General features: G+C 49.8%; 1 protein-coding gene across 3 annotated transcripts in view; it reads left to right on the forward strand.

Moving 5' to 3' along the window:
• Positions 1 to 10,729, forward strand: part of CPXM2 (carboxypeptidase X, M14 family member 2) — a 114,398-nt gene extending 103,669 nt beyond the window's left edge. For all 3 annotated transcript variants that reach the window (XM_017676177.3, XM_073240169.1, XM_073240168.1), the window contains 3 exons: positions 560 to 699; positions 2,695 to 2,794; positions 9,442 to 10,729. In XM_017676177.3, the coding sequence (XP_017531666.3) occupies positions 560 to 699; positions 2,695 to 2,794; positions 9,442 to 9,695 (494 nt within the window). In that variant the 3' untranslated portion in view covers positions 9,696 to 10,729. The remainder of the gene's footprint in view (positions 1 to 559; positions 700 to 2,694; positions 2,795 to 9,441) is intronic.
• The last annotated feature ends 4,528 nt before the right edge of the window (positions 10,730 to 15,257 follow it).

Below are 15,257 nucleotides of genomic sequence, written 5' to 3' on the forward strand. Positions count from 1 at the left end.
TAAACTCTTCTCTACCTCAATTTTCTTATTTGTAAAATTATGCTATGCCACCTACCTCTGTGCTGGGTTTGTGGCCAATGGATGCAGTGTGCCGGCTTAGGTAAGACACTCAGTAAACAGTGCTGCGGAGAGCTGTTTTAATGAATTAGCATAGAAAACCTAGAGAACTGTAGCTGAGAGGAGCATAACTTTAGACATTAATTTAATAATACTTAAAACCCATACTGTTAATTAATGATACTTTTATTCTGAAAATAGTGTTAAACTGACTTTAATAACATTAACAGGACTTTATGTAGAAAGCACGCATTTCAGTCCTGCTGTCAGAGATGTTCTCGCTGGTGTGTGCCTGTCTTCCCCCTACACCATTCCAGCCTCTCTCTCTACCTCCTCCCCATCCCCCAACATTTGCTTTAATTAATTTTTCATCTGTACTAGGTATTGACACCTCCTTGTTCAAATGAAGTCTACTGAATCGTGTTCTGGAACATTCTTGCAGTCTCCCCAGTGCCACTCTGAGCATTAAGTGTTAAGTGAAAATGTCTGGTTGGCTTGGCAGGTCTCAACGATTTCAGCTACCTTCACACAAACTGCTTCGAGCTGTCCATCTACGTGGGCTGTGATAAATATCCCCACGAGAGCCAGCTGCCTGAGGAGTGGGAGAATAATCGGGAGTCCTTAATCGTGTTCATGGAGCAGGTGTGGCATGGGCCCCTAGCTGGGATGGGGGGCTGGCTGAGGAATGAGGCCCTCTCCATGGCTGGAGGCATGAGATCGCATCATCGGTTCAGGCCATGGCCATCATCCTGGGCCAGCCACGGTGCTGGAGGGAACCATTGTCTGTTTGCCATTGATTTGACCCCTAGAAAGTGAGCTCCGAGTCAGTGTTGATGGCTCCCACCGGGCCGTGGTGAGTAAGATTAGTTAGGGGTTCTCAGATGCTGCTCTGTGGGGCAGTGGTGGCACATCCAAGCCAGCGTGCCCAGGCTCCTTGTATTAGTCTTCTGGGGGCTGCATAACAGCGTACATGGAGGGTGGGGGGTGGTGCTTTAAACAACAGACACCACTGCTCTGGAGGCTGGAAGCCCAAGGCCAGGTGTCGGTGGGCTGGCCTCGTCCTGAGGCCTCCACGGCTCGCTGACAGCCGCCTTCTCGCTGTGTCCTCAGTGGCCCTTCCTCTGTGCGTACACACTTTGGGTGCCTCTGTGTGTCCAGATTTCCTCTTCTTATAAGGACGTCAGTCAGATCGGATCAGGGCCCACTCTAGTGCCCTTATTTTAACTTCGTCATTTCCTAATGACACAATCTCCAACTACAGTCACATTCTAAGGTACTGGGGGTAAGGACTTCAATATATGCATCTTGTAGTGGGTGCAGTTGAGTCCAGAACAGCCCTCAGGCTGAAGAGTCACTGCTGCAGGTGGCAGGGGTTACTTGAGATCAGTTCTCACTGTATATATGTATGTATATAACTACATATATATCAAACATATAATATATAATAAAGTGCATGCCATGGTTCTGCCTGCAGCCGGCAAGGAAGTTCTGCTGAATTCACTGGGGACCTCGTGTGCCTGCCCTTCCTCCTGTGCTCCGAGACAGGCCCATTTGTAGTATTGGGTAAACCGGTTCTAGTTCGGTGCTGAAACTAACTAAGTAACACCCATGCCACAGTAAGAAGCAGACTGACTTGAAACTGGAGAACTAAACAAAAACGAGTGTGGACTGTCAGCTGTGTGGCTCCACTGCGATTTGCGTCCATTAGGGAGTATGATCCTGAGGCTGAAGACAGAGGTTGCCCTTCTTCCATGGGCTGCCACAGACAATGCAGCCTGCGGCTCAGGCTGCCAGCTTCCTGCTCTCTGTCACCTCCACACAGGTGGCTGAGGTCAGCCCCAGGATCTAGCATCCAAGGCTGTCCATGAGCATCCCCATAGGGTCAGAGCAGCCCACCGTGCACTTTGGTGGCACAATGCCAACAGGGTGTGAACCTGTTCCTCCCTCTTGGGAAGCCATGAGCGCACTTTCTGCCCCCACCCTAGAATTTTGTGAGCGAGGCCCTTTTTTATTTCATATATGAAGAGAGAGAGAGAAGGCTTTAATCATTCTAAGGTAATGATTCTGACTTAGCCAAAGAACCTCCTGTGGATAAAATGCCCAGGCACAGTAGTAAATATATAAAGAGTTTCCTTAGAAATGATGGTATGTCTCCTTAGATTGTCACATCATTCCCCAGAAGGGGAAACTGAGGCACAAGGTGCAGCATTGGTGTGTGTCATGTGACACAGCTAGTCCTGGAAGGGCCCTGTAGGCTGAGTTGTAGTTTAAGAGGATTGACTCCTTTCTCACTATGAAGTCGTTAAATCTGTAAATCGGTGTAGTCTGGGAACGTCAAAATAAATGTGCCTATAACAAATTAAATTCCATTTTTAGTGGATGTGTTCTTATGAACCATCTCAGCTCCTAATATTAATTAAACCTCTGGAATACTTTGACTCCACTGGAGGACTTTCTGGTGCATGGACCCAAAGGAATGCAGAAATTTACACGCCAAGCCCACACAGGGCCGGGGACCTTTCCAGCTAGCTGTGGCTTTGCAAGGGTTCGTGGTGGCGCTGGGCTGGCGTGCGGTTCAGAGCCCTCTTCGCTGTGCTGGTTGGTCAAGTGAGCCTGTTTCTCCTGTTTGCTGGGCAGGTGCATCGTGGCATCAAAGGCATTGTGAGGGATTTACACGGAAAAGGAATTCCCAATGCCATTATCTCCATCGAAGGCGTTAACCATGACATCCGAACAGGTAAGTGCTATGTAAACAGTAGGACATGCCTGTTTCCTTGAAGTGTTATACTTGAGTTTAATTCATACGTTGAGTGCCAGAAATGTCTTAGTCAGAGCTGAACAAATATCCCCTGCCTCTGACTTTTCCACAGAGACCCTGAAAAGCAGGTTTTCAGCTTATGTGCTTTCTGGCTTCTCTCTGTGCCTTATTTAGTTGAAAACCAGAAGTTCAAAGAGGTTAAAGGACCACTGGTGGTTTAAGAGGTGAATGGACTTGGGTTCAGGTGTCTGCCCCCAGCCCGGGCGTTTCTCTGCAGAGCCTCCCTGCTGGCTGGAAAACAGCCCACAGACAGTCTTCAGGAGCTGCCTCACTCTTTGCTGATTAGGAAGTGATGTGAAAACAAGTCCAGATTTTTCCTGTACCCCAGGGACTGTCATCATCTGGGATGGCACTTGGTCTGTTCCATGGGAAATGAAGACATGGTGACCTTGACTTTGACAGCTATCTGTAGTGCAATGACAGGTGCATGTAGAAAAGAATTGGCTGATGCTTAAATCTGATGGTCTGCTATAGTTCTGGTGGAGGTGGCATGTGCATAGGCCTTCTGAAACACACAGAACCTTGTGCGCTGGGGGGACTGTGGAGCACTGCGTCCCAGGGGGGCAGATACACTGTGCTTCGGGGTCCGCTGCAGTGAGCAGGGCATCGGGCCCTGTGTTTTCCAGGGGGTTCCGTGACCAAAGACCACAAACTGGGTGGCATGGAAAAAAACAGAAATTTATTCTCTCACAGTGATGGAGTTTGGAAGTCTGAAATCAAGGTGTTGGCAGGGCCAGGCTCTCTCTAGAGCTACTGGGCAGGATCCCTCCTTGGCTCTTCCAGCTTCTGGGGCTCATTCCTGAGCCTCTGGGCTGCATCACTCTAGTCTCTGCTTCTTCCTTCTCTTGGCCTCTTTCTGTGTCTCCTCCTTATAAGGACACTTGTCATTGGATTTAAGGCCCACCCAGGCAATCCGGGAGGATCTCGTCTCAAGATCCTTAATTACATCTGCAAAGACCCTTTTTTCAAACAAAGTCACATTCATAAGGTCTGGATAGTAGGATGTGGTCCCTCTTGGGGCCATCATTCAACCCACTACAGGTCCCCCCCAGAGACAAACTCATCAGTAAGAGAAAGGAAATTGGAATTTTCATGGGAAAACCCTACTCAGACCTCAGACACACGTGAACAGCTGGTGGAAACATCATGGTGCCGACTCAGCGCGTTTAATATGGCCTGCCCTGTGCCCCTTGGCTTAAGAGCTTACACTGCACTGGGGCGGCCAGCTGCCCTGGTTTGCCTGGTACTAGGATGTGTGACTTTCAGATTTAAAATAGAGCCAGTCCCAGGCCAACTGGGTCAAGCTCATGGCCATGTGGGATCAGGCCTCTGGTTACTTCTGAGACCTCCTTTCCTATAGCTTCCGAGGGCTTCCAACTCTCCTGCTTGCTCAGCATGGTACTGATTTAAAACTGAAGTCCCTGAGTCTCAGGAACCCCCCCCTTAGTCCTGGGCAAACAGGGATAATGGACCCCTGTGTGACCTGCCCTTCTTCTCTGCCTCCCCCACCCCAGGTCCCCCTCCCCAAGAAGTGAGGCCCCAGGTTGGGGGTCCTCACTAGCGCCCCCTTGTGCTGAGCCTCCTCTTGGGAGGCCTTTGGCTCCTTTCTCATCCCCGTTGGGTCTTCTCTCAAATGCCCCGCTGAGATCCCCAGTTAATGCTGTACACCTGTACCTCCCTTTAATGTGCCCACTAATTTCATGCTGTCCTTCCTGTTCCTCCCCCTCACCTGCCTGCTGTCTCCTTTCCTGATGCTTCTCCTGACACTGTATAGGAGCTCCATTTACCACGCCTGTCATTCGTTTCTGCCTCTGCCTCCGATACTTCAGCAGGATCCTTGACTATGTTGCTTGTCATGGTATCAGAAGCACAGTACCTGACACTCAGGTGCTTAGGAAGTATTAGTTGAATGAATGAATGAGTTTGTTCATATGCATTAAGATACCCTGTCTTCCCCCAAAATGATTCCGTTTGACCTGCAAAGAAACAGAGACCCCGGGACATTGGGATGGGGTGAGGCTGGGTTTCAGACTGGCCCACATGATCTTCAGTGCCAGGCTGCCTGCCGATGTGCCTGTACAGAAGACCAGTTATTGTTTAAATGAGTGAAATGCTTCTGAAATGCTATAAAACAGTAGGCTGGTGTGTAATGTCATGAACTGCCCTCTTTCCATGTGGGTACCCATTTCTTCACTCAGCCACATTTTCTAAACATCCCTACCACCTGTCCTTGAGGGTCTGATGATGAGGCTTCCCACTGTGTAGCAAGACATTTGGTACATAGAAACCCCTCGTAGGCATCCACTGATTTGTTCATTCATTCATTCAACAATCAAGGACTGCAAACTCGTAATGCGCCAGATATGTGCACGATGCTGGTGATCATTATCAATTAAAGGGGCTGTTTGGTCTGGCTCTGCACAGGGCTTGTATTTTAAACATTGCTAATGAGCTCCTGCAAAAGAGTGATTCATGAAAGAGCCTGGAACATTCCTTGGACTATTAGTGCCTTGTATGCAATGGGAGAAAACATGAGGGTTTTAAATGGAGTGAGAGAGGAAAAAGTCCCTGGGGGCCCCACAAACCAGAAGAAAGTACTTTGCCTAATGAGCTCAGAATCTGAATCCCTTGTAATCAAGCAGTTTTAATGAGCTAATGGGAAATGCATCTCCCTCGCCCTTTGCTTTCCCCTGTAAAGAGTTTCCCAGTGCATTATGACTGATGAACTCCACACTTTACACGTGGACCTTTATTGTATTTGTTTTAACATCTTTCATTTGTTGTATTTGTTTCAACATAAGCTCTGAATTTGCCTTAATTTCTCTCTTCTGAGGCTTATGTGATCTGGCAAGGTTTATTTTAGGAGGGATTTTTGCATAAAACAGGGGTATTACATGAAATTCCAGAGAGAGACGCTAGTAAGAATGTTTTCTAAATGCTTGTAAATATGTTGGCTGAACACCTGGCTCAGAATGCCACGTGACTGTCTTTTGTCTGGTGGACTCTAACCCGACCTGTGGACGGATGGACTTTCATTAGGGCCTGGATTGTCCCTTCTGTCCTCCAGTGCTGAGCGATGCCAGGTGTGTGCAGGGGAGCCCCCCCCTGCAGCTCCATGGAATGCTCACCCACAAACACAGACCTGATTGCTCAGTGGCACAGTAACCTTACTTCCCCTGAGTTTCACGAAGTGAGTGATTATAGACTTTTTAGGTGGTCAGGGATAAAAGCAGAGATAACAGGAGCCATGGAGATAAATGTTGGAAAAGCCTAGCCAAGAACCTCTAGGGGAGAGGGTTCCTGCCAGGCAGAAGAGAGTACCAGGCCTTCATGTTTCAGAAATAGAAACATCAGATTACCTTTTTCAGAAACTTTTCAGAGCTGACACCCTTCATTCTGATTCTGTGAACCTAAGCGAGTGCCTCATAGTTTCATTCATTTTTAAAAAATATATCTTATTGAGGACCCTCTGTATGCCAGACTAGAAATGCTTTGGTGAATAAGATAGGTATGGCCTCTGACCTCAAAGAGGGAACATTCTAGTGGGGGGAGACCCATTGATAATTATAAAGGAAATTTTAAAGTGAACTGCAGTCTGTGATAAGAGCCAAGAAAGAAAGGAATCAGATAATATATAGAAACTGTGGGAAAGTCAAGGAAGTTACCCTCTCAGAAGGGATGAGCACAAGCTGGCCTTTAGAAAAGCAGGGAACAGCATTCTAGTTGGAGGGAACAGTAATTACAAAGGTTCAGAGTCAAGAGTTAAGGGACAAACTCTTGGAGTTTGTAGCTGGAGAGTGGCGGGCACGGAGGGGGTGGCATGTGATATGGGAAGGCTCAGCAGGGCCTGAGTTTGGGTTTTGCTGTGAGCACTGGCCCTGACACCTGAATGAGACAGATCCTCAGGCTGACAGGAACACCATCTCCAAATGCTCATCTGTTTTTCCTCAAAAATGAGTAAGTTTGGACTTGCTGGACTTTCTCTGAAGATTTATCCAACAGGAGTATAGGATCACTTTTAAATTACTATTAAATTACAAAAAAAACTACTTTTAAGCAAAAAAATTGGTTTCATTATTAAGAAACAAACTTTAGGCAGTTAAAAAGAATATTAAGGCCTGAGTTTTCAAAGGATAAAAGAGAATTGACTCAGCACAAGAGTTGTGGAATAGCAGTGGGAACAGCATATGCAAAGGCGCAGAAGTGTGAGATGTGTGTGTGTGTGGCCCATTCAGGGAACCACAGAGTGGCTGGAATTGCAGGGATGTGTGGGATATGGGTGGGGAAGTCAGGAACTGGGATTGCAACGATGTGGGCCTCCTAGGGACTTTGGGTATATTGCCCACCTGACCATGTTCCAAGGGCAGGTATAAAGATGGGATGCCATGACATGACCGGAAGGAGGCCGGCCGCAGTTTGGAAGACAGACTGGGGAGGGGTTAGGAGGGAGCCTTCTGCCACCTGGGGTACGAGGGAGAATATAGAAGCTTCTTGTAAACAAAATGTAGTCACGTGGTGAGTATTTATTAGTTGTGGATTTCTTTACTCCTGGGCTGTCTGAGCACCTCCCTCAGGGAGAACCCTGCCCCTTCCTGGGGTGTTTCCCACCTCCGAGTGCCCCAGGGCCGTGTTCCCACAGAGGCCTCCCTGCAGACCCTCTGGTCCCCAGTAGGGGCCAGCCCTTGGCCCTAACTCCTCCACCCTGGTGTTTGCGAGGAGAAAGCGCCCCGAGTAGCCGAGACAGCGCGATCAGTTCTCCTGTTCAGAAGACATTTCGTTCTGTGTTTGTTCCTTCTGTTTCTTTCCATTCAGCCAAGTGGGTGCTCACTGAGGACATGCTTTATGACGCAGTGCTCAGTGCTGAAGAGTAAGACACAGGCTCGTCAGGAGCCTACAGCGTAGCACAGGGCCGACCGGAAGAGGAGGCTTTGGCATTTGAGGACATGTGGTCCGGGAGGGGGACAGGTTGGACATACGGAGGTGTGGCTCCTTCAGGTTCGTCTCGGGGCTGGGGGAGCCTAGAGAGGCGTGTTAACAGGTGAACTGCACCGTGGAGCTCAGGCCGCCTGCTTGCAAGAGGAAGACTGTCTGATGTGACTCTTGCCTTCTGAAAAGCCCTGAGGTGGCATCATATTTAGTTGAAACCTTGCAGTTTCGCTAGAGGAAGACACAAGGCAGAGCGTTGAGAAACACCAAGCCACCCAGGTGTGTGTCCCTGGAGCTCTCCTGTCGAGGCCTGCTTGCCGATGAGCAGGCTGTGTGTTCATGTGGCAAACAGCTGCCTGCGTAATTCACTCTTCATTACATCCCGTGTTCTTGTGAGCTTACTGCAGTGTGGGGGGTGTCTCACATGAATAAAGATTGTAATATGAATTTAAACATGTTGCTTCCAAGTGCCACGCATGTCTGTGTGGGAGATACATGTTTGCATATCAGATACAGAGCTGTTGTCCATGCCTTAGAAGGCTCCCAGACTTGTTTAGACGAGTAAACTTGCCTAAGTAAACTCAGACGTCTAAACTTGTTTAGACGAGTAAAAGTGTCTACCTAGCATCCCATAAATCTAGCCTGTTCTCTTTTTCATCTGGAACCGAAGCTTTCGACAGGGCAGGGCACTCAGGTTGTTATAAGGGAGAGAACGGAGCCTGGCCCTGACACCTGCATACCAGCTGTGCAACATTGTGCAGAACACTATGCCTCCCAGGGCGTCAGGTTGCTCACGGAGAAAGAGTATCATACAACCTGCATCCAAGGTTTGCCAGAATGGGGCAGTGGATCTGTGCCCACCTCGTCCGCCCCTCCATGTGCTCCACGCCAGTCACTGGTGTCTCCTTATCAGCCTCTCAGCCTCTCTGATGTCAGGGGCCTAAGTGTCCTCAGTTGTTTGCAGGCTCCTGGGGAGCATAGCCTTGGTCTCAAACCCCTCTTTATGCAACAAGGACCCAGCCTAGGGCTAAGAATGGATACGGGTCCCAGTAGGTGCTTTGACTGGAAGGACGGGGTTCAGCCTTCAGCACCCATGGGTAACTGCTCCTGCAGCTCCAAGTCTCTCCGGCCCCTGGGGCCACAGAATGAGGTGCAGATTCTTCTCCCAGGTCATCTGGCTCTCATCACATATAGTCCTTTCCTTCTCTTTTCAAAAGCAAGGAGCCCACCTCTTGTGAAAATTACTGTTCTGTATTTATAGCTGTTCCAAGGGAAGCCAGGCAGCCAGGCACCGATGGCTTTTCAGGACGGCATTTTGCGGTGAGGGCGTACTGTTTGGAAATTCAAGTTCATAGTGAATGGCTCCCACTGTCATGAAAGAAGGAGTGTGAGTGCTCATTTCTCCATCTCCATTTCCATCTGCAGGGAGCCTACACCCCAACCCCTGCCTGTTAAAACCATTATGGTGGCTTCCAAAGAGGAAAACATCTTGGCTTCCAAAACGCATTAAGAATTCGCATCTGCAGGGACTTGAATTCCACACTGCCTGCTCTGAGTCTCTCTGTGGCTGGGAGACTTGGAATAACAGTGCTGGTGGGATCTGAAAGAACCCCCCTGAATTCCCTGCTTTCTTTTCACAGCCAGCGATGGGGATTACTGGCGCCTCCTGAACCCCGGAGAGTATGTGGTCACAGTCAAGGCAGAAGGTTTCACCTCAGCTACCAAGAACTGCATGGTCGGCTACGACATGGGGGCCACACGATGTGACTTCACGCTCAGCAAAACCAACCTAGCTAGGATCAGAGAGATTATGGAGAAGTTCGGGAAGCAGCCTGTCAGCCTGCCAGCCAGGCGGCTGAAGCTGCGGGGGCGGAAGAGACGGCAGCGCGGGTGACCTCCCAACACTTGAGATATGTTCCGGACCCCTGCAAATTAAACCACCCCCAGTCATAGCCCCATAGAGAACCTGCTCCCCGTTGTTTCCTCTGTAATTCAAGAAGGCCTGGGAGAATGTGTGTCTTGCAAGGCTGGTCCCGAGGGGAAAGCTGAAGGCTTAAGATATTTTCTTTGTTCCCATTTACCCAAATAACTTGGGCGGATCAACAGAGAAGGGCTGGTAGGAGTGAGAGAATTCAGCAAATCAACCTGGGAGTAAGAGTTGCTGGTCTATTCAGGGCCTCCTGGCTGCATAGTAGGGAAACCCCTGCTTCCCGTTTGCGTGACAGCAAGAGTTCTCCGTGTTTTTGAATTTTGCACAGCTAAAATTGCAGCGTTCCCAGATCCACCACCCCAAATGTTACCATTTGAAATGTTCATGGGCATTCTAAGAGAAACCACCATCTCTAGCCCCAGGATAGATAAATTCTGCACTCAGTTGGGAATAGACACATAACTGAATGAGCATCGGTCAGCCTCTTGAATCAGCTTAGTTTCTCTTTCAACAAAGGATCATGTTTATAAAAGGGGAGAAAGGCTGAAATAATTAGAGAGCAATTAATAGGCAGCCAGTGTGCCATGGGGCTCATTGCATGTGTGCCGGGTCCTCGGCGACAACCCCCTCACCCCCTGTGGGTCTAGAAGCCCTGGGGGTGCCAGCCTTTTGGAGGGACCAGACCTTTAGCCTGCCCCCCTCTTTGACCTACTAGGACTTGGAAAGGACCAGAAGGAAGCTGGCCTGTGGCCCTCCTTTCAGAGAAATGAGCACCCCTGAGCCGGCCTGCCATCACTATGGGAGTTATCTTTGATGTGTGGGATGCCAGACCTTCAAATTAGGCTCAGTTTGATGAAGAGCTCTTAGAATGATCTGTGAAGCACTGGCTCAGAGGGGTGACAGCAGAGCACACGAGGCAAGAGTTTGTCTAATTCTTTATTAATGTTGCTGCCCACTGATCTGGGAAGAATGAGAAAAATAAAGGAAGCAGAGAGTAAGCTCCTCCTAGTGTGTGGCTTTCCTGGGTGCACTCACAGCTCCCCAAGCCCCACCACCTCTCCCTGTGGTCCATCACCCCTGAGGAGATGCCTGCTTGGGATCGGGCATCCTGTGTCCCCATCAAGCTCAGTACTGGTGCTGACAGCTATGTGCTCCCTGCCTCCTCCCCAAGAGAGGCATGTGCTTGAGTAAAGTCATCCTGGCCCTTGGGACCCACTATGACTCCTGGGGGATACCCCTGAGCAGCTTTCCAGAAAAGATCTCATGCAGCTTTTTAACAGTATATGTCCCAGATTGCAAACTTCTCTTACAAAGGATCAGATAGTAAATACTTTAGGCTTTGCAGGCTATGCATTCTCTGTCACAAGTGCTCAACTCTCCTGTTGTAGCACAAAAACAGACTTGCACAGTACGTAAATGACTGGGCACAGCTGTGTTTTAATAAAACTTTATTCACAACATTTGTCAGTAGGATTTGTCCCTCAGGCTGGGCCTTAGTTAGCTGACCCCTGGTAGAGACCAGTGTTGTCCAATAGAACTTTCTATGAGCATGGAGATGTTGTAGTCTGTGCTAATACAGTAGCCACATGTGGCTATTAAGCACTAAAAATGTGGCTTGTGCAACTTTCTAATTACATAATTTCTGGCATTACATAATTTTCATTAATTTAAATTTAACTTTCAATAGCCATATTAGGCCACGCAGTTCACCATCAGACCCACTATAGGAAAATCTTACCCTCGCAGCATTCAATATGACAGATGGTGATACAGAGCATTTGCAGCTGTGCATTTCAGAAGGATTAGCCATTCCAAGTGCATCAGCAGACTGGATTTGTCAGGTTCCTGGCATGCCCAACCCAGAAGCCACCTTTGGTGCCAAGATAATTCAGTCTTGTTGCCAGTGACAGGCTCCGTAATCCATCAGTCTGCTGTGTTTGTGCAACTGTCAGCCCCCTGCAAGGCCTGACATCAGACTTAGCCAATTAACAGGTGTCTTGAGCTCGCAGGCTGGAGCTGCGGGTTCTCATCTGGTGCTCCCTTGGTGTGTGGCCTCAGGTTGGGCAGCCTTTTGGGTCTCATTTGCTGCTGCAAAGTAAAGCCCAGACTTCACTGGTGGACTCCAGAGGCCAGCCTGGCTGTGGTGCCCACTGATTCCTGGTTGAGGACTCACACCCCCACTTCCTAAAGCTCTGTCCTACTGGACCTGCTTCTCTGCTCATTCCCTTCTGTGGCTCCCCTTTGCTGCCATAAGACAGCATCTTCTCCTCGCCGGTCTTCAAGCCCAAACACCTTCATTGACTTAGTTCCTGGAGCTTCTTTCCTACTTGACTTCTCCCTGCTTTTCAGCCAGATTCACCCCTCCTGAATATCACCTAGGAGCTCAGCTTGGTCCTCTGCATGTATGTCTCTCCCTGCAGCTAAAAATCTTCCTGCTTCTCTCTCAAGACCTGTCACAAATGCCACCTCCTGCAGGAAGCCTTCTGCCTTCTCACAACATGGACATTTGGACAGATCTGCGGCCCTCAGGGTCCCTGAGAGAGGCAGGTCTCCATCCCTTTCTGCTGGAGGTGGTCGTCTGCTTCTCTTTCCTGCTGGCCTCCAGCCCCCCAGGGTAGGGCAACATCCCCCTAGCTACTCCCTCCCACAGGGCTGGCGTGGCTCCCTGCTCACAGCAGGTGCTTGATAGGATGCTCATTGAACTGGACTAGCCTTGTGCCATGTGGTGCTTTGTTCTTAAGATTACCTTATAAGAAAATGTGACTTCAGAAAGTGAAATCTGTAAAAGAATTTATTTAATGTCTTTTTACCTCTTCAAAAGTCTTCACTTTTGTAAGTAAAGGTTGATATTTGAGTAGAAACACATCTAAAAGATGTCTAGAAGGGTTTTCTTTCTGCCTGGATGTTTTTCTGTAGGGTAAGATCAACACCAACCTCTGTTTCTGGCAGAGGATCCTTGTCTCTTTATCTTTGTTCTCCCATTCAAGGCCCAGGTGGCCACAGCATGCTGCCCTTTTTAATACTACCTGTGTTCTGTTGTAGGACATTTTAGATTCTGCCCCAATCAGGATTCTTCACTGATCACAGCTCACTCGCTGTGACTTCAACAGCAAACCCCAGGATTCATTCCATCTTTGTGCAAGAAAGACATTAGGAACAACTTGGAGACTAGATCATGTCGTTAATGTATGAGGTCATGATGTAGATGAAAGGGTGTTGTGTTGACATGGTGCTTTGCAGGACTGAGCCCGAAAAGCATCCCAGGCTTGCAGGTGTGGAATTGGCCCTGGTGGTCACCACCCTGCCTGGAGAAACTTAAATTCCCCTGCCACACTGTGTTGAAATCCTTGTACCCAGTGGGGTAGTCACAGTGGTGGGATTGCTGTGCCCACAAAGCCACACTCAGTGGAACTGGCCAGAGAGCTGCTGAGACTGGTGGGACCCCCTGAAACTGCAGCTGAGCTGTGGGTACCGGGACAAGCTCTCCTAAGGCCATGGGGGCTACCTCCAGCCTACCTGTCTCCTGCCACACAAACACAGCCCCACCTTCCCAGCCAAGGCACAGGCAGTCTAGAAAAAACTAGAAGAAAGAAATCAGAGACGTGAAACACACTGGGTAGAGGCTTCCAGTGCAGAGCAGAATGACAGGCCTTTAGAGCTGAGGCACACCTCAGATCAAGCGTGACAACCAGTTTCCTCTTACAGGCTGACTCTGATGTATCAGCGGTAGTGGCTTGGAGCTCTGTGTTAAGAAGGATTCTGAGGCAGGGTCCTGGCTCAGTGGAAAAGAATGGTGCAACTTCTGCTGTGGTTATGGGACGGGTGACAGCAGAGAGTCCTCATGTTCCCATCCCCAAACTAGTCCAGCCGCCCTGGGTTCAGAGAGAGGAAAACCAAGGCGCAGGGGAGGCAATGTGTACCCAAGGTGGCGGTCTGGTCCAAGCAGGGGCGGGACCCGGGGCAGCACTCTTGCTTCTGTCCTGCTGGAAACCCATATTAGGTCCTGGAGCAGCCCTGGGGTCTGTGCCTCTTGGCCCACCTTTCTTAGGAGCAGATCACACCTCCAGGCAGTGACGGCAGCCTTGGGAGCCATGGGGTGCAGTTCAGGAATTAGAGGACAGAAGACAGAGACCCTTCTTTGATCATCGTGTCTGGTGAAGGTCTTGGCGAGGAGCTGATGAGTCGTGCGAAGCCCTAAAGCAGCTCCCTGGGCCTGCGTCTGCATGCGTCTGCTGTCAGAGCACCCCGTCTGCTTCAGACAACCTGACAGCTGGGGGCTGTCCTGAGCCCCCTAGTCCTATTTTGATTTTTGGATGGTGACAGTCCTGAGGTGCAGCTCCTGTGGCCTTTGCAGCCTGGTGGGCTTTCTGAGCACTGGGAGGCCAGCACCACGCTGGTGTTCCCTCTTATCTAATCTGTCGTGACAGCAATCTGGCCAGAGGAAGGGGCCATGCTCCACACACGCTCATTAGCGCCTGGTTAATGGACTCTGTCCACACCTCTTCTTTTGTCAGCATCTGCAGGAGGCCTCTTTCTGGAGCCTCTGCCAGGCCTCTCTTTGGAGCAAGGCTGAGCAGTGAAGATGAATTGAACTGTCCATCTGTTCCTGGGAGTCAGTACTTTGCTCCATCTCACTCACCTCTGGGTCCTCGTAGAGCAAAGTGTCGAAGAGCCTCGTCCCTGGGGCCAGGAGATCTGGGCTGTCATCCCAGCCCTGCCTCCTACTCCCTGCACAACCTTGGGTGAATTATGTAACCTCGACAAATCTCAGTCTTCTCATCTGCAGTATGGGAATAGTACCAGGGCCGTCCTCACTGCCTGTCGTGAGCCCCTAGGCTGGCACCTGGCACTTTGCAAGCACTAAGATGCAGAGACGGAGCTAAATAGTTTTCTCCGGGCACTATGTTCCCCGCACTCTGCTGTAGGACTTTTAACCCTCACGGCTGCATGTAGAGGTAAATATTCCTGTTTTCCAAGTGAGGAAACTGAGAATTGTGCATGCATAGATGCATGCAGCCAGATCATCTACTTTGATTCATTGAGTTAATCACTATGCTGGAAGATACCTGGTTGATCCACTCCTTTATTTGTTCTCGAGACCTCATGAGCTGAGCAGTGAGAGAAGTGGGGGCTGGGCAGAGGAGAAGATACCCCAGGCTACAGACGCCGACCTCCTGGCCACGGAGAGCAGCTGAACCGTGTTGGCTTCCTGTCTGCCTCTGCCTCACCCCTCGTGCTCCCCAGGTGTGTGCTCTCACTGTCAGGCTCCCCAGATGAGTCAAGGGGACATGGCAAGAGCCACTGTCCTTTGAGTGTCATCCCCTCTGGCTCTGGGGAGTCCAGAGACTTCAGGACATCAGGACCCGCTTCTGTGCCTTCTGCTGATTCATATTAAACACACTGCCCCAGGCCTGGGGGATTCTCTGGAGCAGGAAGAAGAGGGAGACCATTGAACCCTAAGGAGAAAGCTTCTGGGGCATCCCCAGGCCTGTGGAGGAAGGAGAGAGCCTGGTCACAGGTCCCCGC

This window comes from Manis javanica, chromosome 7 (genome assembly GCF_040802235.1).
Source record: "Manis javanica isolate MJ-LG chromosome 7, MJ_LKY, whole genome shotgun sequence".
Taxonomy (NCBI): Eukaryota; Metazoa; Chordata; class Mammalia; order Pholidota; family Manidae; genus Manis; species Manis javanica.